The following is a 23,477-nucleotide window of genomic DNA, read 5'->3' as shown; positions in this document are numbered from 1 at the left end:
GCACATCATCTCTTTGGTTGCTCAGGGAAAGCAGGGATTACCAGAAGTATAAATAATCTAAGAATGCTGGATAGGGAGTGTGTAGACTTTGACCACAATCTGGCCTTTACTGTGCCTGTGAACTGGACAAGTCACCTATCATGGGTATGAAGTTTCTTCTCTTAAGGTGTGCTTGAGCTAAATTATTCCTTAGGTTCCTTCCAGTTCTGATAGCAGTAACATAGTTCAATGAGCTGGTCATTTAGATCTATTTGAATTCTGTTTCTGCCACTGCTGGCTGTCACGTTACTTAGAGCCTTTAAAGTTAAGTTTAAAATAGGAATAAGAAAACTCTTCTAGGGTTATTGCAGGCTCTACATGTGATCCAACGAGAGCTTATCTATCCATACAAGGGCAGATGACAGTTATGAAAGAACGTGAAGCAAAGATGGCTAACTTGGAGAGACTATGGAACAAAGAAACTCACTCCAGATCACAGAGTAAATGTACTACAGTGCTTATAAATCTGGACGCATATACACAACCTTTTTTAGTGTCAGGATAGAGATCTCCAGGCTTCTCTTATTGTGAGGGTGCACCCCCTAGTGGCTGTAAGATAAGAACATTTCATTAAGATGATTGAAACAAATGTGGCTTTGTGGACAGGTAAGCAAACATGAAGTATTTGGGGTGTTGTTAATCTTTGATAAAGCTAATAAAGCTAATCTTAAAGTTAGCAGAGTATCATTAATTATATTAATTTTAATAGTAGTTCTTTATTCAACTTTCCCATAAAAGTCATGTTCTGGGCATTTATAAGAAAGATCTTGCAATTCTAAAAGAGAAAATTACATTTTAAATTAAAACATAAATTATATTGAACATTGGAATTGCACATAAAACCTTTAGGGTAGTTCTTTATGTCATAAAATTGAAAATTATTTAGCACCCCCCAAAAGAAATGTGCACTAATTCTGGGGCTGAATAGCCGAACTCTTTAGATATAACCATGCTTCTAATTTGGTTATGTGACTGGAAAAGTTGCTACATTTCTGCAGATTTGTTTCCTCATGTTAAAATATAGCACTCTAAACCTGAACATTTGTAAGGTCTTTCCAGTTTTAATATTCTTTGTTTTGAGACAGGTATTATTATCAGTAGTAGTATTTGGCATATTGAACTCAGGGTCTGTGCTTGCTAGGCAAGTCTCTATCCCTTGAGCTGTGTCCCAGCCCCTTTGCCCCCCTTTTTTTTTTCTCAGTCATGGGGCCAGAGTTCAGTCTGGGGCTGGGCACTGTCCCTTTTCAGCTCAAGGTTAGTGCTCTACCACTCAAGCCACAGTGCTACTTCCGGCTTTTTCCGTTTATGTGGTGCTGAGGAATCGAACCCAGGGCCTCATGCATGCAAGGCAAGCACTCTACCACTGAGCCACCTTCCCAGCCCCGCCTTCATTATAAGTCTCACTTTCAGCTGGGCCACCCTGGACTAACATCCTATTTATACTTCCCTGGTTTCTATAACAGGTGCATGCCACCATAAATTTTTGGTTCTTTTTGCCCAAGCTGGGCTCAGGCCATGACACTCCCAACCTTCTAGCTAGAATTACAAGGCTGATTCATCACACCCAGTTTTGAGGCATGTTAATTAATACATTAGGAAACTGCCTTCACTACTTTTCCTTAAGGAACTTAGGGTCTCAAGCATCATGATTTATAAGGACATTGTGCTTATGACAGTTTTTCCCCCAAATTTTAGCCATGTGGAACAGAGTGGTTGTCACTAATTCATGGGCCCCCCTTTCATAGGGTAACATAGTCTCTCCTGGAGAGACTATGGAACAAGGAAGCTTGTTCAATAGGAGCTGCTCAATCAGGACTTGATTTAATCTCCTCTGAATCTATGTAGGACTAGTGTTGTGCAAAGAAATGTTAGCAAAAGTGATGTGTATACTTCCAAACTAAAATAGATACGATTCTCCATTCTTTGTCACCTGTCTCCACTACAGAAGGCTGGAAATAAAAACAATTGGAAATATGCTATTTTAGAAAAGCCAACCACTCAGAAACACTGAAAATTAGGGAAGACATGTGATTAACTCTAACTGTATAGAGGAATCAATGGCCAGCAAATGTCTTGGAATAAAAATTCAGAATTTCATTGTATGTTGTCACTTAAATTACTTTTACTGAGGGACCTGAGTTCAAATTTGCTATATAAACAAGAGGAACCATGCTTATGCTACTATGAAGGAAAAATAAAATAAGTCCTTTAAAGGACTTAGAAGTTTCTCCACAAATACTAACATCTCATGCAAAGTCCTTGACCTAGCAACTAATGCTCTACGAATCTATTCTCAAAAGATTGATGATAAAAAAAAATAATAAAATCATCCTTAACTAGAAAAACAGTATCCTAAAGCTCTACTCAAATGCATCAAGTCAATGACTTCAGATGGATACTGCAGAATGCAAAGGATGACCAGCTCTTCACATGCTCATAAAAGCTGTTTCTTTCTCTTGTTGTTGGTGACCCATTGCAGAACCTTACAGTCTGAGTAGGCAACCCAGAAAGATGTTCTGAGAAACATGTAGAAGCCAAAGATATGACATTGTTTTTTAAATGTGTTTTTTACTCACTAGAAAAGATGAGAAAGTTAATGCTAATTTAATGAGATTTCCACTTACTTTATATACTTGCTATAATTTGATTTAGCTGACTGAATGCTGGCTGCTTCACAGTGAACATCTTCATATACCTATCAATGGACAAAGCATGCTCAGCACTCTCAGACTTTCACTTCTTGCCTCACTTCTTAGTGCAACACCTTCCCCCAAACACCAATGAACCAAACCCTGCCATGTACCTCTTCCAAAGATGGATCTGTTCTCTCTAGTCATCCTTTATCCTTAAATGTTCTCTGTAGGCATTTCAATCACAGCTTGATTCCTAGTGTCTTAGCAAATTGTGTTTCCCCCCCTCACTTGGTAAATAATAGCCTTCTTTTATGAATAAATGCTTTTCTTTTTGTAATTCAATATGCACACTGCTAATAATTTAGAGACAAAATGATCACCCATTTTATTTTCAAAATTTATTTTCATGTAATCCTTAGCAAGTTTCTCCTTAATTTTTTAAGATAAAATCCCAAGTCTTAAAGTTAGATATATAATGGCATATCACAAGTAAGCATGGAAGAAAGACCATAATCATTTTGGGGTAAGATATTTCTTAAGTCTATAAACACTGATATTCACCATATTCTTTAACAATAGATATATACAACATGGTATGCACAAATGTACAATGGTTGAAATCACTGTATTGTTATAGAATATTTTAAACTTCAAACCAAGGAAAAAAATCCAACACTGATAACATCTGGGAAAAATAACAGTAACTGGTTTATCAACAAATCATGTAGGTATCTAGTAAGTTTATATATACAAAAAGTCCTGTATACGTCAAATCCACAAGTTTAAAGATACTTGACAGATCTACTTATAACATGCTGAAATATAAACAGGCTGAAACCAAAGTGTTTGGTCACCTATAAAACAGGAATCAAAAGTGTGAAAACATTTAACAGACTTCAAAAATCCCAAGTCAATTTACTAGGAAACCTCAAAGAAAACAAACCAGGCCCTCATGAAATTAAAGCTCTCCTGAATATATTCAAAAACACCAAAGGAAGAAAATGATTAACAACCTAGATACTGAGATTAATTTATCTTCTGAATTTTAGATCCGTAGCAATTATGGCTATGGCATAATCTATAGCTTCTCTGGGTTATACATGATTTAGTGGGGACATCATGTCCATAACCTCTTAATTCTAGGAACTTGATGTGGCTTAGAAGATCAATTCATAAAATATCAGAAAGTGTAATTATAGGTTCAAATGGAAAACAAGCAGAAAACAGAGTTTCAGGTTATATCACACATAAAACCTTAAAAAAAAGGCCAACCAGGACATAATGAACTTAAGTATATTACATTATTCTTTAACAGTGATTTTCTGGTCATATTGTAAAATATATTAATTTGTAAGAACACTATTAAAAGTACTGGTAAGCTGTGGATTCAGATCAAATTTGATAATTATTTTTGTGCTTCTGCAAAAGTTTCTCTTGATGCCATGTGTCATGCTAGATTGAGTCTCTAATTATTATTAGCAGAGGAAAGTGTAAGGGGAAAAAATGTGGGTACCCTGACTCAATTCCCATGGAGAAAACCAGACCAAAGATCTGTTGTTGCTGCCTTGTGAATGGGTAGCAACAAACCAGGTGGTCAGGTATAGTGGCTCTTTTGTTGGCACAGATAAGAGTACTACTCCTAGGGATCCTGACTGCTCAGCTTCCTCCAACTTCCCTTGTTAGGACTCAATACATGGGAAATGAAAGAGCATGAGGCATCCATGGGTGGTATGTTAAGCCCCACCTCTTTCTGCCCAGAATAGAGCCTTTGACAGTTTGCAGGTGACAGACCTCCCCCTGCTCCTGGAGGCAGGGACTGCAGAACATAATAGAGAAGGTTGGGGAAGCACTAAACAGCTGCAGAGAAACCTCAATCTCCAGAATTCTGGTCAGAGTGCAAAGGGATGACATTGCAGTGGTCAGACTTTAACAGCGGGATGGCAGTGCTCTTGCAGGGCTGGGGTGGTAGTGGTGGTGGTCAGAACACAGCAGGGACAACTTACCCATGAGGCACAGTGCCTCAGGCTTGTAGTATGAAAAGCCCATAAAAATGTTTTAATTTAACTTCATGAGAGGAAAAAATGGATCTTTAAGGGAAATGTTTCCATTTAAAACATTAAGAATTCTTTTTATACAAACTGAATCATAAGATATAATTTAAATTCTGTATAGAATGAGTCCAAGATTTGCTTGAGGCCCACAAAAGTTCAGGCAGCTTTGAATTTATGGTCAAACCAACTACAGAAATGGAAAACACAGCTTTAAAAGACTTAAGAAGAATGATTCAGGCTAGAATGGAGGGGCATAGACAGACAGTTTAATCCTGCTTGTTTGCTTGATGCTTGAGAGCCCATTTCTGAATGTTATTTTGAATTTGTTTGGAACTGAGCTAAATCTAATACCGGAGAAGTGCTAGAATCAATTTTCATTACCTAAGCTGGTACAAGAAAGAAATTAAGCTCACTATTTGACAGTTGGGTGCAATAATAAAAGTCACAGAATTAGGGTAGAGCTTTGGGATTTTAAAGCCCTTTCTCCACTGGAAAAAGCCTGAGTTCAGCAATGTTCTGGACTGAATAGAGGTCACACAGCAAAGTGGGTAATGCAATTATGATAGAGCTTATGTTCCTTGATTCCTGATCTAGACTCATACTCCCAGCTCTCAAAGTAATTTCATAAACTATGTTGTCATGGGAAAACGACTCATTTTCTTTTAAAAAAAAATGTTAACATGGGAACTGCACAATCTCAAACTAAAAAATTCCATTAACAAATGGAATGAATGGTAAAATTTTAGACCTGGAAGGACAGTAAAAGGTAATTTAAATCTCAGGCACACAAAAGAATTGATGCCCACAGAAAGTAAACTATTATCTCCCCAAGTAACAAGGTTGAGACAAGCCCAGGTCACCTAAAACCGCAAACTCCCATACTGCCTTACTCTTCTTTGGTTACTGATTACAAACAAATAAAGCAGAAATGGAGAATAACTTCCAACTGAAATATACTGAAACTGTTCATAAGAATGCTTGGGTATAAATCAGTTTTTTGGTTAGTAGGAATAAACTAAAACTTACGGAATTTTAATAAAAGAGGTAGCACGTTTATTTCTATTTGGAAATTGGACTTAAATGTGGATCAAACTTATGATTTGTTGTCTCTTCACAATTATCCAGTACCACTTATCCTCTCAGGTTCAAAAACATACACTAAATTCTAATGTTTTCAGTTCTCTAAGATCAGTAATCTATAATTTGTAAGCTATCACATAAAATGTTTTTACATTTTCAAAAGTTGTAAAACAATACAAAAATATAGGAGGGGTTGAGAGGTGTGGCTCAGTTGGTAAAGCGCTAGCCCATGAACAAAGGCAGGAGGTACTGAATTTGAGTCTTAGTATCAGACAAAAAAAAAAAAAAAAAGAATACTTGATAATGTATGTCTGAAAAGCTGAAATCGTCTAAAAGCTGGATTTTCTATAAAACAAGTATGCTGACTTTCACTTCCTATTCATAAAGCATACAACAATGAGTTAAATATGTAGAATATTAAAAATTAAAACTCTTATTTATTTAAACTTTATTGCAGCTGATCTCTTTTTTTCTTATAGTAGATATACATATACAAGCAAGCTATTGGAGGATTAGTTACCAGGTCTAATTACTACAATACTGAGCAGATAGAAGAGCTACTATTTCATGTGTGTAAAATCAATAAAAATGTTTTTAGAGTGCTGAGAAAAATGTCATAACTTATAGTAATGTTGCTGTAAAAGAACAAATATCTATGATTAAAAATTGGTAACTTAATTCTCTCCTTTGGGACACTTCCCTGGCTATTTTTAAGATTCTCTCCTGGCCCCCCTATAGTATGTTATTAGATTTATCAGTTTGTAATTATCGCAGTGACTACCAAACTATATCTCATTTGCAACCCAAAACAGCCAACACAAATCTCATCAGAACATACACAAAGATTCAAAGTCCTGCTAATGAGATCTGAGATGCCAAAATGGAAAATAATAAATGATTAGTTCAGGAAAGAAGTAAAAATTAGAGATTCTTCATTGATAAATCTGAATATAACAGTAAGGCAGACTATTTGCATAAATTTTCAGTCTACTGAGTTACTTAATAAAGGACAGGCCTTTACAGTGCACCCTAGTTTATATAGCACCTATACCCATTGTATAAAAACAAGTTTAATTCCTCCCTTTTCAAGTGATGTAGGTGGTAAGTTGAGAATTTTGTGAAGAGAAAAAAAAAAACGCTATTTGTACCACAATCAAATTACAATAATTTCAAGGTTACAAGCTTTGAAAATAGGATCTATCATGTCAAAATTACTTTGTTTCAGTTACATTAACAATTCCTTTGTACAGTTCTCTTCAGTTATTCCATTTTCTTGCTTGCTTTTGTAGTCAGAAATGAACAAATTTTCTATCTGAGTTAAAAATTCCTCAGCAATGAAGCAATTGGTTATGTTGCTCAGGGTTTTCCGCAGACACTCCAAAAGCTAGTAGAGAATAAAAAGTTCATAATTAACTACCTAGAAAGTGTAAGAGGGTTTTGTTTATAGCTTTCTAAACCACACATTGACAATTAAATAGGCACCAGTTAAAAATTAACTTGTGTTCGGTAATTCTATGCTGGAACAATGAAAACTCTGCTAAGGAACACAGAGTATAGTACCCTTACAATTTCACATAGAGAGACAAAAGTGGAACTGTTATGTGACATTCTCTACTCTGGACAAACTTGCAACTTTATTCACTCTACTTTTTGGGGGGATGAGGAGCAGTTACATTTACAGAAGAAAATAATCTTGAAAGATTAAAAGACACAGGTCTTTTTTTGATGATAAGAGCTCCACAGTCACGGTAAATCTTCCTAAAACCCTCTGGACTATCTGTAAAAAGTATGGCAGCATCAACACCCCAAAGTGACACTGGCTGGCGGGCTGTTAAGAAATGCAAACATTCTGAACTCAGAGGATATAAGATAAAGGGCCATGTGATCCAGTCCTGTTTCATCTTTTGTTCTGTTATAAAAGTAATAACATCATGAATGAAACAGAAAAAGAAGTTATGGGGCTATGGCTGAAGTAGTGAGCCTGGTCACTATGTACAAGGCCCTGGGTTCCAAGTCCCAGTAGTCAATAAATTGAAAAACAATGAACCAAACATATATTCAAATTTTTCTATTTCTAATTGCTATTAAAAACAAATCAACAAAGATAAATGCTATGAGTCATTACAGAAGCAAAACTAGAAGTGAAATAAAAGAACTTAAACCCTTTATTTCCTGCTTTAGAAAATTTTAAATGACCATTTAAATGTTAAGATTTTTACTATCATTCTTAAGAATGATTAATTGTTAAGGCTAACAAGGAAACATGGTGCTTTTCAGTTTAATAAAATCAGAAAAATCTCCACTGTGCACAATAATAATCTGCTAAGAAATTTTTCAGTCAACACTGACAAATTTATTCTAAAATAGTATTACTTCAGTGTAAGCTTGGGTAACAAAACACATTACTAATTATCTTCTAGAAATTAATTTTAGGAAGGAAAAAGCAATAAAGAGCTACCCAGAAAATGTATCCAAAAAGCATAAGGCATCATGGGAAAACACATTGAGATAAATAGCTTTGGATTCTGTGAACAATGGAACCAATTATAATAAAGGCAGCTTACTTTCTGCAAACAAGTTAGGTCAGAATCCCGGCGAAAGATTTTATCCATGGGGACACTGCTGTAGGAAGAAATATGAAAACAAACTGATGAAACAAATACTATAAAGTAATCAGTTGTGTAATAAACTATCACTGGTGCCATACATCACAATTTTATATCTAACTTGGGTTTTCTCTGAGACATAATTTAATGAGAAACACTGCAGATGTGCAGCCATCTCAAACCACAACACATACCTGCGGGAGAGCCTGTATTTTTCTATTATCCATCTTGTCTTTTCAAACACTAATCCCCACTGAGGTTCTTCTAACATCTGTTGTACTTCAAATTTGTAAGGTAAACCTAGAAAAGCATAACGAAACACATTTTTTTCAACTATTTCTTAAATCTCCACTCTCCTTTTAATTACTTAAAATTCCCCTCAGTGTTTTTACAACCATAGTTTGGCAGACCCGCTGAATAGCACTTAGAACACACTGGGCATTCATTAAATATTTACTGGCTGAATGTACTTGGTCCATCAAGCATTTTAATGCTGATCTATTAATAATAATGAAGAAAAGTAAGAGTGCCACTTTCATGACAGTTCTACGCAAGGCACTATAAGAGGTAGGATGATCACATAATTTATCACTCAGACCAAGAGACCTTCTGAATGGAAGAGAACACAATTAATAACCATGCCAGAACCAAAGGCTACTGTCTTAGGCAAGCCAAAACATACTGCCATCCTAGTGATAAGCACAAGTTATTAAGCATATTACATTGCTGTAACATGATAGGTGGCATTATTCTTATTTTACAAATGAGAAAATGAAGCTGAAACAGCCAAGTAATGTGCAGCAAGTGAGAGTTAGAGTCTAAATCCTATTGTGTTGCCTTATTTCTGAGCCCATACTTTTTCCACCTTTCTATAGGCACCAATCTAAGTCTAGACAGCATTAACCCTGGAGAGGCAGAAACCACGCCTAAATAAAAGCTTTAAACCTAAGCTCTAGAGGAAAGAATGTCCCAAGAGGTAGATAGACATCATGTATGTAGCTAGGAAGGGAAAAGTACCACATACCACATAGTGAGCCACCTTAACTAATGCCCACATATCCTTCACATTCCCACATAAAGTTATCTGCAGAATACTAAAGAAAAAGCTTACGGTGTGTTGCATGGCTCAAGTAGTAAAATGTCAGAGGTTCAAAACCCCAGGAGAGGGAGGAGGAGGGGAAGAAAGAAGGGGAAGGGGAAGGAGGAGAGGAAAGGGAAGGGGAAGGGGAGGGGGGTGAGCACCCAAGCAAGCCACGGACTCTTCATTACTAATGAGTATATGATGCTTACCAGTACCAGGCCTGATGTACTTTACATATGTGAAATCACTTAAAGGACACAGCTACCATTATGTCCTCCTTTTTTTTTTTTTTAAATAAGGACACCAAACCATGGAAGGGTTATAAATCTGTTCATGGTTGTATATAAGAAGCAAAATTTGAACCCCAGACAGTTGGAATTAAAGAATATGTGTTCTCAATATATTACACTGCCTCTTTAGTGGTTTGTTTTTCTTTTTTCTATAAGGCTTTCAAGCAAAGCCAGGAATGTGCTATAAAAGGGCTCCCTTCGATAATCATCTCTTCTTCCTCTTATTTCTCACTTCTTCCCTCCTGTTTTACTTCACCCCTTCAGAAACTTAAGAATAACAAACACATTGTAGCACAAGTGGCTACTGAGTAAACTTCTTCTGGTGATAACAATAATGTACCTGACATGCTTTGATTACCTACTATGCAATTACCACCTACAATCACAGCTACCTACTGAAAAACCTATTATTTACTAAATACTTCAATTCCTCACTCACAAGCTTTATAACTATCTATCCTGTAAACCAGTTTTTTTTTCTCATTTTACAAAAGTAAGAGAAGAGATGAGAGAGGTAAATTAATCTGCCCAAGTTAAAATAACTAGAAAATATCTCAGCTGGGATCTGAATATAGTTGAGTGACTTCCCTTCTTAATGAAAGCTGAAAATGGGAAAAAAAGGAGGTAAACAACGTATTTTCAGCCAGGGTTGATTGGAAAAATATAATACATACATACATACATAAACTATATACAGCCCCATTTGGAATTAAGAAGCACATACTAAATTTTAAAGAGGAATTAAAGTAAAAATTTCTTTTTGTACACACTTTCTATCCACTATAGTATTAAATTAAAACCAATTCTTAAGTATGTTTCTTGGCTTATACAAGTTCAGGACACTGAACCATAAAAGATATTTTAAAGACAGAACGTGGCCTTTTGGCTAAGATCAAGTATAGTGAAAGTACTGTAACACATGCCATCTCATAGCTTGTGGAAAACCTCAATCTTTACACCAGGTTTGGAGAAGCAAAACAAAGAACCTAAGATTAAACTTAAAAACTCAGTTTTAACAATGGACAAGTCATTTCAACACAGGCGCCCAACAGAACGTTCTACAATGATAGTACCAATGAATAGCTGTGATGTGAAGGGTAAACAAAAGAGGAGGCTGCAATGCTTGGTAAGAAATATACGCATTATCCTGCCCATGCAATTGTAACCCCTCTGTACAGTATGTTCACAAATAAAATAAAATTAAATTTTAAAAAAAACAATGAATAGCTGTGTCCTATCCAGGAGTAGCTCTCCTTCCCCTGCCTGGGCTAGTTTCTTCACACTCATCTGCTGGTTTTGAAGGTATACTTGAAGGTGTATCTTTCACAATATACTGTTTGTTCTCTGGGAACTTAGCTGCTTTGGTCTTAACTGTGTGTCTTCAAGAGTTGGCAGGGCCCTTGTTGGGTTTCTCCTCCTTCTGCCTTATCTGAAAACTATACACACATTACTGGGGATTAAACCCCGGGCCTTGTTCACACTAGGCAAATGCTCTCATCACTTGAGCCACATTTCAGCACTCTGTTTTTGAAACAAGGTCTCCCTAATTTTATCTTGGCTGTCTTCCTTATCCTTCTGCCTCCCGAGGGTCTGGGTTATAAACATGGACTATCATGCTTACCTATCTGGAAACTCAAGTCAGTATATTAGGGGTAATTTGAAGCTCAACTGATTTGTCTCCCATATCTCAGTAATCACTTGCCTTTGCTGCCTAAAGTTGTCTCCTAAATACCACTGTTTTATTTCCTTAGGTTCTGTGATTGCTTCAGAATGGTCTCTGTTACTTTACTTTGGTCAGAAGTTGAATCAAATAAGCTGAATGGTAAAGGTCACTTAATTCCAATGAATTTAAAGTCACATGTACCTAGTGACAACTGTATTAGATACTATCAAAATAGAGGCTTATGACCAAAACCTAAAAGACTGAGAGAAAAAAGAATGATTTAAATAGAAAACAATTTAATTTATTTTTCTCCTGTAATTTTTTTTGTAAAACTATAGTAATTCAAAGGATTATGTGGTGTGCTCAGATTGGCATACTGGACTAAGGCTAATGCCACCATTATCCACACAGTAAAAACTCATAGTGGCTGACTGATCCTAGATAGAAGGCAGTGAACTAGGCACTACAAAGACTATCCGTTGTTAGTGTTTGGGTATTTAGTTTAACAAGATTTGCTAAATATGATATGTGGGTAATGCTGGGAAGTGTTGACCAAATATGTAGCATCCAAGGAATATAATTCAAAATGAAGAGGAATTAGCTATTAAGCAAACCCACTTTATCCTAGACCCTGTGTTAAACAGAATAATAAATATAAAGATCTCATGATTTAACAAGGAGTATACTATTGTAACTGCAGTGAGGTGTACAGAGGAAATCCCTACTCAAGAAGTAGCATTAAGAATATCCTAGAAGTGTCAATTCTTTCTCTATCCATGCTCCATTCCTTCTTCTAGTCTGTCTCCTAGTCTGTCCAAAATTGACTGCATCATGAGTAGATATAACCTAAGAGGAACCAAGCTGGATGATAAGCTATGCCAATCAAATTTATTCTTAAGTTAGAATGGGAATTAAGACATGTAAAAGCAGACCTTAGTGCTTGGCACCTGTGACTCATGCCGGTAATCCTATCTACTCAGGAGGCCACGACCTGAGGATAGCAGTTCCAAGACAGCTTGTGGAGGAAAGCCCATGAGACTCTTATTTCCAATAAAATGCAAAAAAAAAAAAAAGAAGAAATCTGGAAGTGGAAATGTGGCTCAAATGATAAAGCACTAGTCTTGAGTACAAAAGCTCAGGGGCAGTGCCCAGTTCCTGGGTTCAAGCCCCAGCACTGGCACCAAAAAAAAAAAAGCAAAAGTAGTCTCTAGTAAGCCCAATGTCACTGGGAGATGAAGGAAAGCTAGAGTCATTTATGTTTTTTTCATTTATATGACATTGCAGTGAAAGCCAATCTACATTTACAAAAATATTTTCATTAGAACAGGAATTCTGTCTTGTTTTTACTGTAGTCTTTCCAGTGTCCAGCACACACACTGCTTGTCTACATTTTCATCCTTTGCTGACGGAGAAGTGATTGCATTAGGCATCACATCTAGTGTCACCTTCCCATCAAATGCTTTGCACAGTTGTTTCTGAGATTCAAAGAAATGAGGTTAGGATTGATAAGAGGTTGTTACTGTTGAAAACTTACGATAGGAGCCATCTGGGCTCATTTCCTCACTTATTACCAGGCAGGTCATCTGGGAGTATGGTAAAGGATTGTTTCGATTATACGGACTAACAATCATTCCAATGAATTTTGCACCTCCTCTGGAGAAATAACTCTATAATTAGAAGAAAAGCATAGTTTTAGCATACATATTTAAATCAATTATTTATCCATATCAATATTCTAAACATCAAATAGGAAAAAAGAAAACAAAAAGGAACATTACGAACCTCATATCCCAACAACAACTAATTTAACTACAAATAGAAACCTACAGCAAAAACACACAAGTTGCAGAATTTTTAAAAAAAGTTTTTTCTCCAAGTGCAAACTATATTAATGTTTCCAATTATATTAATTATTCACTCAATCCCTGTCCTAGTTCTTCCTAACAGTTTTTTAAGTTCCTGTAAGAATTTATTCATGTTGCATTCATGGCTTTTCTATAATAAACAAAACTGCTGACTTTCCAAATGCTTAGATAAACATGTATCCCACCAATTGGGAAGAAAAAAAAAGGCAAGTTAAATCTCCCAGCTGTAAAATACTGGAAATATAAAGTTAAACATAATCAAAGTATACTTAATAAAAAATCAGAGTGGGAATGTGATTTTGTTTTGTTTACTGATGTTGGTCCTTGAGCTTGAATTCAGAGCCTGGGCACTGAGCTTTTGTGCTCAAGGCTAGCACTCTACTATTTGAGTCACTGCTCCATTTCTGGCTTTTTGGTAGCTAGTTAGAGATAAGCATCTCATGGACTCCTGCCCAGGATAGATTCAAACCACAATCCTCAGATCTCGGCTTCCTGGGTAGCTAGGATTACAGGTAAAAGCCACCAACACTCAGAAAGGGAAGGAGTATACATAATAATTTACAGAATAAAACCTATGAGCATACCTGGTATTTAGCTTGTGTGTCAATATCTCGTAAGGAAGGATTAGGGTCAAATGCAGGATGAGAATGATACCATCCAATAACGCTGTAGCCTCTTACCGCTAAGGTTTCTGAGGCTTGGGTTTGTGATACAGGGTCCATCTCACACTGCAGTCCTGTACTCAAGCTGTTACATGGTTCTGCTGCACAAACCTACAAATATTGATCCTTATATTATTACACTGAAATCCTATCAGTTTTATTTGCAAATCAACTGTATTCCAAAAGTGACTATGTGCTAGTATGCATTTTCTATTCTAACTGGGTAATAGCAATAAGGGTAACGTAAAATGGTAAAAATTGCAACGTAAAATGGTAAAAAAAAAGGATTCTTTTAACGAATGATTCATTAATTACAAGAATAATGCATACCAACTTCAACTGTAAGAATTAGCATGTGTTTTTGGCCTCTTAGTTGTAGTTTTATGTTGGCAAAGGTAACCAGAAGCCAAGGCCTAGTAGTATTCTATCCTTGATAGGAAAAGCCAATAGATGCTTAGTATATAGAATATTAAGAAAATATGTAACTTCAGAGAATTTTTACATTTGCATATTTTCACATATATCCTAAGTCATCTACTTTGGTAATATTCATGGAATTCTACAAAATATTTGTCATAGCAGAAGGATAATAGTAACTAAACATTTTTTAAAAAGAAAGCACCTACTTCAACCACCTTATCAGCTTCTAAGTATCTTCCTCCTAATAGGCCAATTACTTCTGCCATAGAAACATGAGCATGCTAAAAAAAAAATACGAGATAGACTTAGACCAAATGAACAAACCCATCTGACAAAAAAAAAAAAATAATGTTATCATAGGATAGACAGTCTAAGTATGGTAACCATGCTTGTCTATAATAAAGTATAATGGGAAGGGAACTAGTTGCTGGAGTAACCGGGACTTAGATTTAAAGTTTATCTTTACTGATGATTGAAATAGTTTGAACCAAATGACTCCATAGTCCTACTTTTCACTTACAAAATGAAGATATTACTTGCCTAAATCTTTTAAGTAAAAACCTTCCACAGAAAAGTACCACAAACACAACTGTTAGAGGTACTGATAGTTTAGTGCAAACAAGGAACCTCCAAATTACAAGTGTTGTGCATTGTTTCAGTAATCTAAAAGGCAGCAGACATGGGATATTAGGAAATAGAAACAGGGTTAATAATGGTAAACAGTCTGCAAAACTCACATTAATTTATTTTCTCTAAAATATGGAAACATGCAATTGTCTGGCTTTTCTCCAAAAGAAAAGACTTAGTTTAGATTCCTTGTAAAAGAGGATAGTCTTCCATACTCTTATGCCTGTAATAAAAATACACAAGAATAGAAATCAGAATAACTAAGTAAACACAATAGATTATCCTTACCAAATCCATTATTAAAAGTGCTTCTGAAGCCACTTTCACCTGAAATGGCTCCTGAAATATAAAAAAAAAACAAAACAAAAACAAATGGGAGCATAAAAACAGAGATTCTGTTCTCATTAAGCAGAGATCCACCCTTTCTCCTTCATCTGTCCCCAAAATCCTCACTACCACGCAAGGAACAACACAAGCAGAGTTTACTATCTTGGGGTTGTTGTTTAGTTATTCTTCAAACCCCAGCACAAAGAAATTCCTTCTTTTCCAGCTATTAAAACCTGTCCCTGTCTGTTTTTTTTGTTTTGTACTGGGGTCAAAACCTAGGGCCTTTTCTTTTTCCGGGCTCTTATCCTTTTATATACACATGGGCTTATACACCAGAAAAAAAAATAAGTATGCTCTGTCTGATGGAAATACCACTTATGATCACTCATTGATATATAAAGAGTACCTGCTTTTCTTCACTGAAAAAATTACAAGGTATCAGTTGGAAGGGATCAAATGAGCTGAAAAAGGGAAAAAAAACATTTTTAATATAATAAGATTAGGAAGAAAATACTGATTTGCAGATTTGAGCATGTGTTATCAACAATAAACTTAAATTTTGTATTTGAAATTAAAAGACTTTCTCATGACATTCCATACAACCCTTCTGAAAGAAGTACTGTTCAGATTTGACACAAAAATAGCAAGAAAGAAAGAAAAAAAGGAAGACAATCTGAGAAAGAAATTCTGTTGTCTTAAATTCCTTTAACATTTTCCCAAAGAAACACGATAGTTAGTTTTGACTTATATAGAAAGCAGACTTTAAAAAAAATTCATTGATTCTCAACCCAATATCTGATATGAGATCTGCAAGTTCAAGGAAGATAAAGTTTTCAAAAACACTCCAGTCAATATAGGCCATTGTGCCCCTCACAGAGCAAAGACTCATTAAATGCTGAAGGAATAATAAAATGTTCTGCTACAGGAAATAACACAAAGTCCTATGACAAAACTCTGATTTTAAAATGTAAAGAGAAAGAAAGGAACCTAGCCAAGGTTAGACACAAAACCATGTGTAAACCCCGAAGAAACATTAGAAAGCTGTGGCTAGTAAAGAATTGAGGTTCAAAATATATTACAAATAATGCAAAGGTTTTTTTTTTTTTAATGCTATATTCATTGAAAGAGAAACAAACATGTTAACAGAATATAACACAAAGAGTATGATATTTAGGTCCCATTTTACCAGAGTCTGTTAGTACTGAAGAGGATACATTTGTTTTGCTTGACAATATATTCCAGGAATCAAAAACAGGGCCCCAAATACAATATACATTCAAATTGTATGTCAAGTGAAGCTCAAAAAGTTTTTAAATTAAATGAATAAAAAGAAACTAAAGGCCAAGACAGATGGGGAAAATATTAAACAGCTTTGAAAAACATGGCTGGGCACTTAGGAAACATGAACATGACCAACATCAATGTTTGTGATGGCTGTAGAATGAGAAAGTACACATGAATTTAAATAGGTTCTGACAAAGCCAGGTGCTGGTGGCATGTGTCTGTAATCCTAGCTACTCCAGGGGCTGAGATCTTCAGGACAGATGCTTGAAGCCAGCCAGGGCACACAAAGTCTGCAAGATTCTATCTCCATTAACCAGCAAACAGCCAAAAATGGAGGTGCAGCAAAAACTGTTGACCATGATCTAAAAAAGCCAAGTAAAAGCATAAAGCCTTCAGTTCAAAGCCCCAGGGCTGTCAGAAAGAAGAGGAAGGGCATGAGGAAAGGAGGCAGGAGAAGAGGTAAGAGGGAAGGAGAGAATGATCGATAGAGAAAGAAGGAATGAGAGGAGGAAAGAGAAAGAACAGGTAAGGGAGGGAGGAAAGAAGGAAGGAAACAAAAGGAAAAGAAAGAGAAGAGAAAAGAAGAAAAGAGAAGTTGTTTCTGACAAGCTGGAATGACTTGAAATGCAAACCTCACATACAGATTGAGAAAATCAAGTATGTGGATTCCGGATGAGGAATTCAGATAAATGATGATTCATATAGATAAACTATGTTTCTTATATAATCTACCTACTTCATTTGCATGACAGTGTAAGTTTTAATTGTTCTGAAAAGGCAGTATATAGATATCAGATTACATATTACCAGGAATAAGGATTTTTAAGGTTTGTCTGGCTTAAATCACAACTCCACCACTATAAACATTAATATAAGTAAGTTACTATAACCTCTCTTTCTACTCAATTTTCTCACCTGTAATATGGGAATGATAATGTAAAACTACTTAAGAGGACTGAAATTAAATGGGTTACTGTAAGTGAAGCATTTAAAACATAGCTACCACTTAATTTTATTTTATAAATGGCAACTCAAGGCTTATGCAGGAACACAGAACTGCTAGCAAAGTGTTCTATTGGCAGTATTAGACATCTGGTTTTAAAAGAAGTAAAATTATAGTGTATTTAATAGGGCAACTGCAGGAAATGAGAGATCTAGAAAACTTAGATATTTAACCTACTTGATGATCCTTAATTCTACAAATTACATTTGTAATATATATACACTCAAAAACAAGTCCTACAACTACTGTGTATAATTAGTACAAAGAGAGAAGTTCAGAGGTGAATGGCCACTGGTTGTAAACAAGACTTCTTTGTAATATATTGGTTGGATCCCATGTTTACGAAACTTGAACTTTAAACTTTAGCTGGAAGGTTTACCAAACTAATAATTAGTGAAAAAAAAATTTACCATTTTTTAAAATTTTCTAACTAGAAAATAGTAACTGATATTCCTTAATATGAATAATATAATAAAGCTATTGGATATTTTCCCACAGATTTTCTAACCATGTGATTAAATTAAAAACAATTACACTTGGCCAGATACTGGGTTGGCTCACACCTGTAATTCTCAGGAGGCTAAGATCTGAGGATCAAGATTTGCAATCAGCACAGGCAGGAAAGTCTGTGAGACTCTTATCTGCAATTAAGCACCAAATAGCTGAAAGCAAAGCTGTGGTTCAAGTGGTAGAGTGCTAGCTTTGAGCAAAAACACTTAGAGACAGTGCCCAGGCCCTGAGTTCAAGTCCCCAGGGACCAGCACATACACACAAAAAAACTAACAAAAATCAAGTACCTTTATACAATGTAAAGCCATACCTTTTTGTTGGTCTGGACGCTTTTGAAGATTTAGTAGACTTACATTTTTCCTCTTCCCTTCGTTTTGCAAACTCCTCAGCAGACAGATGCTAAAAAAATAAAAGCCATCAGTTAATTAAAGAGTATATCAAATACTAAGAGTAGGAATAAATATGTCTTTAAAACCAAATTTAAGAGTGTATGAAATTAAGAAAGATTAAATTGGCACAGGGGGTTTCCTTCTTCTAACAGCAAGAATTTACTGGAAATTCTGTCTGTCTGTCTGTCTAGATAACAGTCCTGGGCTTAAACTCAAGAGCCTGGGCACTGTCTCTGGGCTTTGATACTCAAGGCTAGCTCTTTGCCAGTTGAGCCACTTCTAGCCTTCTAGCTCATTCATTCATTCATTTATTTATTTGTGGCTAATTGGAGACGTGACTTTGCTGCCTGGGCTGGGCTGGTTTCAAACGTAGATCCTTACATTTCAGCCTCCTGAGTAGCTAGAATTATTGGTTTGAGCTACCCAGTACCTGGCTGGATAATGCATATTTTAACTCATTAAACTACATAGCCACATTAAAAAAGTATTGTTCCTGCTCTTGAGCTGCCCATGTCAATAAATAGAATCTATCATCCAGATTTGAAAACTCATAATCACAGAAGTATATTTTTTAACCTATTTCAAGTTACTGAGATGTTGAATTTTCTTTCACAATGGATAAACAATGTAATGGTTAAGAACAAAATTCCACAGTAATAGAGAGCCTAGCATGTGTGAGTCACTGTGCTCAATCCCTAACACCAGCAAATCCCCAGCAAAGAAGAAACACTACCATAAAGATTCTAGAGCTAGAATTCCTGGTTCTGCTCCTTATTAGCTGATGACCACAGACAAGATCTGAACTTTTAACACTTCAGTTTCTTCATCTTTAAAATGAAAATAGTAATAACAATGCCATGGTGTTATAGTAGAGTTAATGAGTAAATGCTTATATCCAGTCATTTCCTTTTATCACCATTCTTACAATCTAGTCAAAATCAACCATGCACCTTTTCCAGAATGTATCTAGTATTCTTCATATGTACCTCTTGGCTTGTGCCACTCTCTAAACCTGGAATGTTTCCATCTACTTTTCAATGATCTTTTTGCTGAGCTTGTGAATCAGATAACCTATCTTTTGTGAACCTTTTCTGATCACTCTTTGAGGGGATCTTTTTTCATGTGTGTATGTGATTTAACAGTGCCTGGCCACTGTCTCTGAACTTTTGTGCTCCAGGTTAGTGCTCTACCACTTTGAGCCACAGAGCCATTTCTACTTTTTAGTACTTAACTGGAGATAAGAGTCTTATTGACTTTCTTTCCTGGGCTGGCTTTGAACCTTGATCTTCTATATCTCACTCAGCCTCCTGAGTAGCTAGGATGACAGGTATGAACCACCAGCTAGAGAATCTTTTAATTCTTGGACCAGAGTCTGGAACTTACCATAGGTTTTTTTTTTTTTTAATCTCCTACTAGAAATATAAATTTATTATGACCAACAGCATGTACTAATATGACTAGAAGATTGGGAATAGGAAATGGGGAAGACATTTAGAGTAACATTTATTGAGTACCTGTGCATGCAGACTTATTAAATACCTAACTGTAGGACCTTTATATATTTGGTCTCTTATTTCTTGTAAAAGGTATTTCTTTTAGGAGGTATTACCCACATTTCATAAATTAAAATATGAGATTCAAGCCAGGCATCAGTGGTTCACGCCTATAATCTTAGCTACTCAAGAGTCTGAGGATCTGAGGATCGTGGTTCAAAGCCAGCCCAGGCAGGAAAGTCTATGAGACTCTTATCTCCAAGAAACCACCAGAAAACCGGAAGTGGCACTGTGGCTCAAGTGGTTGAGCACTAGCTAGCCTTGAGCTGAAGAGCTGAGGGAGAGCATCCAGGACAAGTTCAAGTCCTATGACTGAGAAAAAAAAGAGTTTCAGTGAGGCCAAATAGTCATCCAAAGTAACAAAGCCAGTAAACATATTCATATTCTTTCCTTTTTATTATGCTGGTTATCTACAACAAGTTACATATTTAGGGCTCATGTTTATATACACACAAAAGCACATTCATTGCTTGTTATGCCTATAACTTTAGGTTTTAAATTTTTTTGTAGTACTGGAATTTGAACTCAAGGTCTCCTGATTTCTAGGCAAGTATTCCTTCACTTGAGCTATGTCAATTGCCCCAGGACTCCAGTTTTTATTGGCAGAAACAACATTTTAGTAGCTATAGCTCAGGATGTCAAATGTATAGGACGATCTTTTAATTGGTATATCGACATTATTTAATAAGTATTTAATAAAATGAACTGGGTACATTAACTTCTTGGCCTGGCATATATTATTAAGACAATCAAAGTTCAGAAAATGAGGCATGTTCCTAGTTACCTTTACTACCAATGGCTTCCATTTGATTGTTTACTGATAAATTCCAGACAGACAAATTGACATGGGAATATATATGATATTAAGATATACAAATATTTTGCCAATAAACACTGACCGAACAAAATACTTTTCAATGATGGCTCATGTGAAAGGTCAAAGTTACCTCAAATGTTTGTCCTTCTAAGTCCTTTGCATCACACCAGTTTCCCCAGGGGTCCCGGACCCTACGTCTTCTTGTACGCTATAAGAGGTTTAAAATAAAGCAAAAAGATTAACCTGGAGAAATCACAGCACATTAACATACAAAATTTAAAACTATGACTATCTAAAATGATTACGTTATGTAAACTTAGAAATTCATGTTCAAAATAACATTACTGATATCAGAGTAAGTTAAGAGGAAAAGGACTGCAGAAAAAAGCAGGGTATAGGCCTGGAAGTGACAGCTGGGTTTATTCTTAAAAGTTAGTGATAATTTTGTATATTTTACTTCCATTTCTTCTTTAATTTTCAGTTTCATCCATGAAATACTATAGACCATCAGCAAAATGAATTCTCTCCAACCTTCTCTACTAAAAACTTTGTAAGGACATACAGAAAAAGGAATAATATTGAGAACCAGAAACAAAATTACTTCCTGGCTTTAAAAGGGAGACTAACAGGAGACTGTTAGCACAAATAAAAAATTCACTGATTCTATTACTAATGTCAGTTTTATAAACCTCATTATTGAATTGTTTGAAATGGACCAACTGCCAAAGGGCATTATAGTACTCATAGTATCTCTACTACCTAGTTATTTGAAAACATTTTTAGATAAGCACATCTAGGTAGAAATGATTTATACTTTAAATACTTAGAAAAATAGCTACTCAACCATCTATACACTTTTATTCTCTTTCTCTTACACTACATGCAAAACTAACAAGATCTTTTTATAACTCATAAGAGACTTACTGGATAACTTTATTTTAAAAATATGATTCACCAATTTTTAAACATTTTAAAATTCACTGATTTCAACATATGAAACACAAAGAGCAATTATTCCAAAATGGAAGAGAAAAAGAAAACTGAACCATAAACCATATAGCCTTAAAAGACAGATTTATAAATCAAACTGAATAGCTGAAGGCCATGTCAGAAACACATTATGGTTCTAAATGGTTTGTAAGTCAATTTTGAGAGCTCTATAGCTTGTTTCGTCTTGTATACCAAATAGAAATTGGAACAGAACACAGAAAAGTGCAAGAGAAACCAGTCCTTCTAACAAAGTCATTTGTAAGCAGATATAAAAAATAGGCAAGGGTCTGGGAAGGTGGCTCAGTGGTAGAGTGCTTGCCTTGCATGCATGAGGCCCTGGGTTCGATTCCTCAGCACCACATAAGCAAAAACAAAAAAGCCGGAAGTGGCGCTGTAGCTCAAGTGGTAGTGCGCTAGCCTTGAGCTGAAGAGCTGAGGGACAGCCCAGGCCCAGAGTTCAGGCCCCACGACTAGACCCCTCCCCCCCAAAAAAATAAAATAGGCAAGCTGGGCACCATTGGCTCACACCTGTAATCCTAGCTACTCAGGAGGCTGAGATCTGAGGATCATGGTTCAAAGCCAGACTGCACAGGAAAGTCTGTGACTCTTTTATCTCCAATAAACCACTCAGAAAACCAGAAGTGGCGCAGTGGCTCAAGTGGTAAAGCGCTAGTCTTGAGCTGAATTGCCGAGGGACAGGGTTCAGGCCCAGAGTTCAAACCCCATGCCCCACAAAAAAATGACATACCTTACTAAAGTAAGGAATACAGTGAAAAGACCATTAAGCAACAAAGCTGACTGCTTACCATAGATTGCAAACGCTGGGCAAGTTGGTAAGCTTCTACTGTATCTTTTCTGTCTCTGATTCGTACTTTATCAACTGGTTGTGGCTTGTTATATACAGCTTGTTCTATTGGAATTCAAGAAAAGATAAAACAATATATCATTTGTGAAATATGTTCATTAAGTAGGATAATACATCTATAGCTGAACTCCTGTGACTGTTATTTCATGATCATACATCTGGTGTGCTACCCTGCTTTTCTCAAATAAAGCATTGCTATAATTCTAAAAAAAAAAAAATTTAATAGCCTCAATATTCAGGGCATTGGGCAAACCAGGCCACTGAAATGAAGGGCAGACCTCAAGGCAGATGTGTATTCTCTATGTAATATGAAATAATTTCTATCAGCGAGTTTTGTAGTTGTTGTTTCACTTTCATAGACAAACAATCACAGAATCCTGTTCTTCAGTTATGGAAGTTTCGTAGTTGTTGCTTCATTTTCATAGACAAACAAACACAGAATCCTGTTCTTTAACTATGAGTGGTGAGGTTCCATTTACCTTATGACTATACATAACTATAACTATAAGCTTTCTACAAGTTCTTGTCATGTTAATTCAATGAGAGGGTAGAATACATTTTGAAATTTGCATACTAATCAACTCCAAACTTGATTTAGGTAAAAAAAACTTTTTTCAATGAAAATATTTTAGTGCTTTTATTACATGTAAGACTCCTACACTATTACCTTTTATTTAATCATTGCTAGATACCATTTCCAGTGGGAGTTCAGCACAGGTTCA

General features: G+C 35.8%; 1 protein-coding gene across 1 annotated transcript in view; it reads right to left on the bottom strand.

Moving 5' to 3' along the window:
• Positions 1 to 4,172: 4,172 nt before the first annotated feature.
• The window catches only part of Mysm1 (Myb-like, SWIRM and MPN domains 1), a 38,193-nt gene continuing 18,888 nt past the window's right edge, over positions 4,173 to 23,477 (bottom strand). The window contains exons 10-20 of the mRNA XM_013022281.1: positions 22,697 to 22,800; positions 21,031 to 21,108; positions 18,452 to 18,540; positions 15,751 to 15,805; positions 15,306 to 15,356; positions 14,597 to 14,671; positions 13,893 to 14,081; positions 12,978 to 13,110; positions 8,604 to 8,709; positions 8,368 to 8,425; positions 4,173 to 7,187 (exon numbers count right to left, since the gene is read on the bottom strand). Of these exons, the coding sequence (XP_012877735.1) occupies positions 7,029 to 7,187; positions 8,368 to 8,425; positions 8,604 to 8,709; positions 12,978 to 13,110; positions 13,893 to 14,081; positions 14,597 to 14,671; positions 15,306 to 15,356; positions 15,751 to 15,805; positions 18,452 to 18,540; positions 21,031 to 21,108; positions 22,697 to 22,800 (1,097 nt within the window). The 3' untranslated portion in view covers positions 4,173 to 7,028. The remainder of the gene's footprint in view (positions 7,188 to 8,367; positions 8,426 to 8,603; positions 8,710 to 12,977; positions 13,111 to 13,892; positions 14,082 to 14,596; positions 14,672 to 15,305; positions 15,357 to 15,750; positions 15,806 to 18,451; positions 18,541 to 21,030; positions 21,109 to 22,696; positions 22,801 to 23,477) is intronic.

The sequence above is a fragment of the Dipodomys ordii genome, unplaced genomic scaffold (genome assembly GCF_000151885.1).
Source record: "Dipodomys ordii isolate 6190 unplaced genomic scaffold, Dord_2.0 Scaffold61, whole genome shotgun sequence".
NCBI classification, from domain to species: domain Eukaryota; kingdom Metazoa; phylum Chordata; class Mammalia; order Rodentia; family Heteromyidae; genus Dipodomys; species Dipodomys ordii.
Note: the sequence above shows the minus strand (reverse complement) of the source record. Positions and strands in the feature narration are given on the sequence as shown.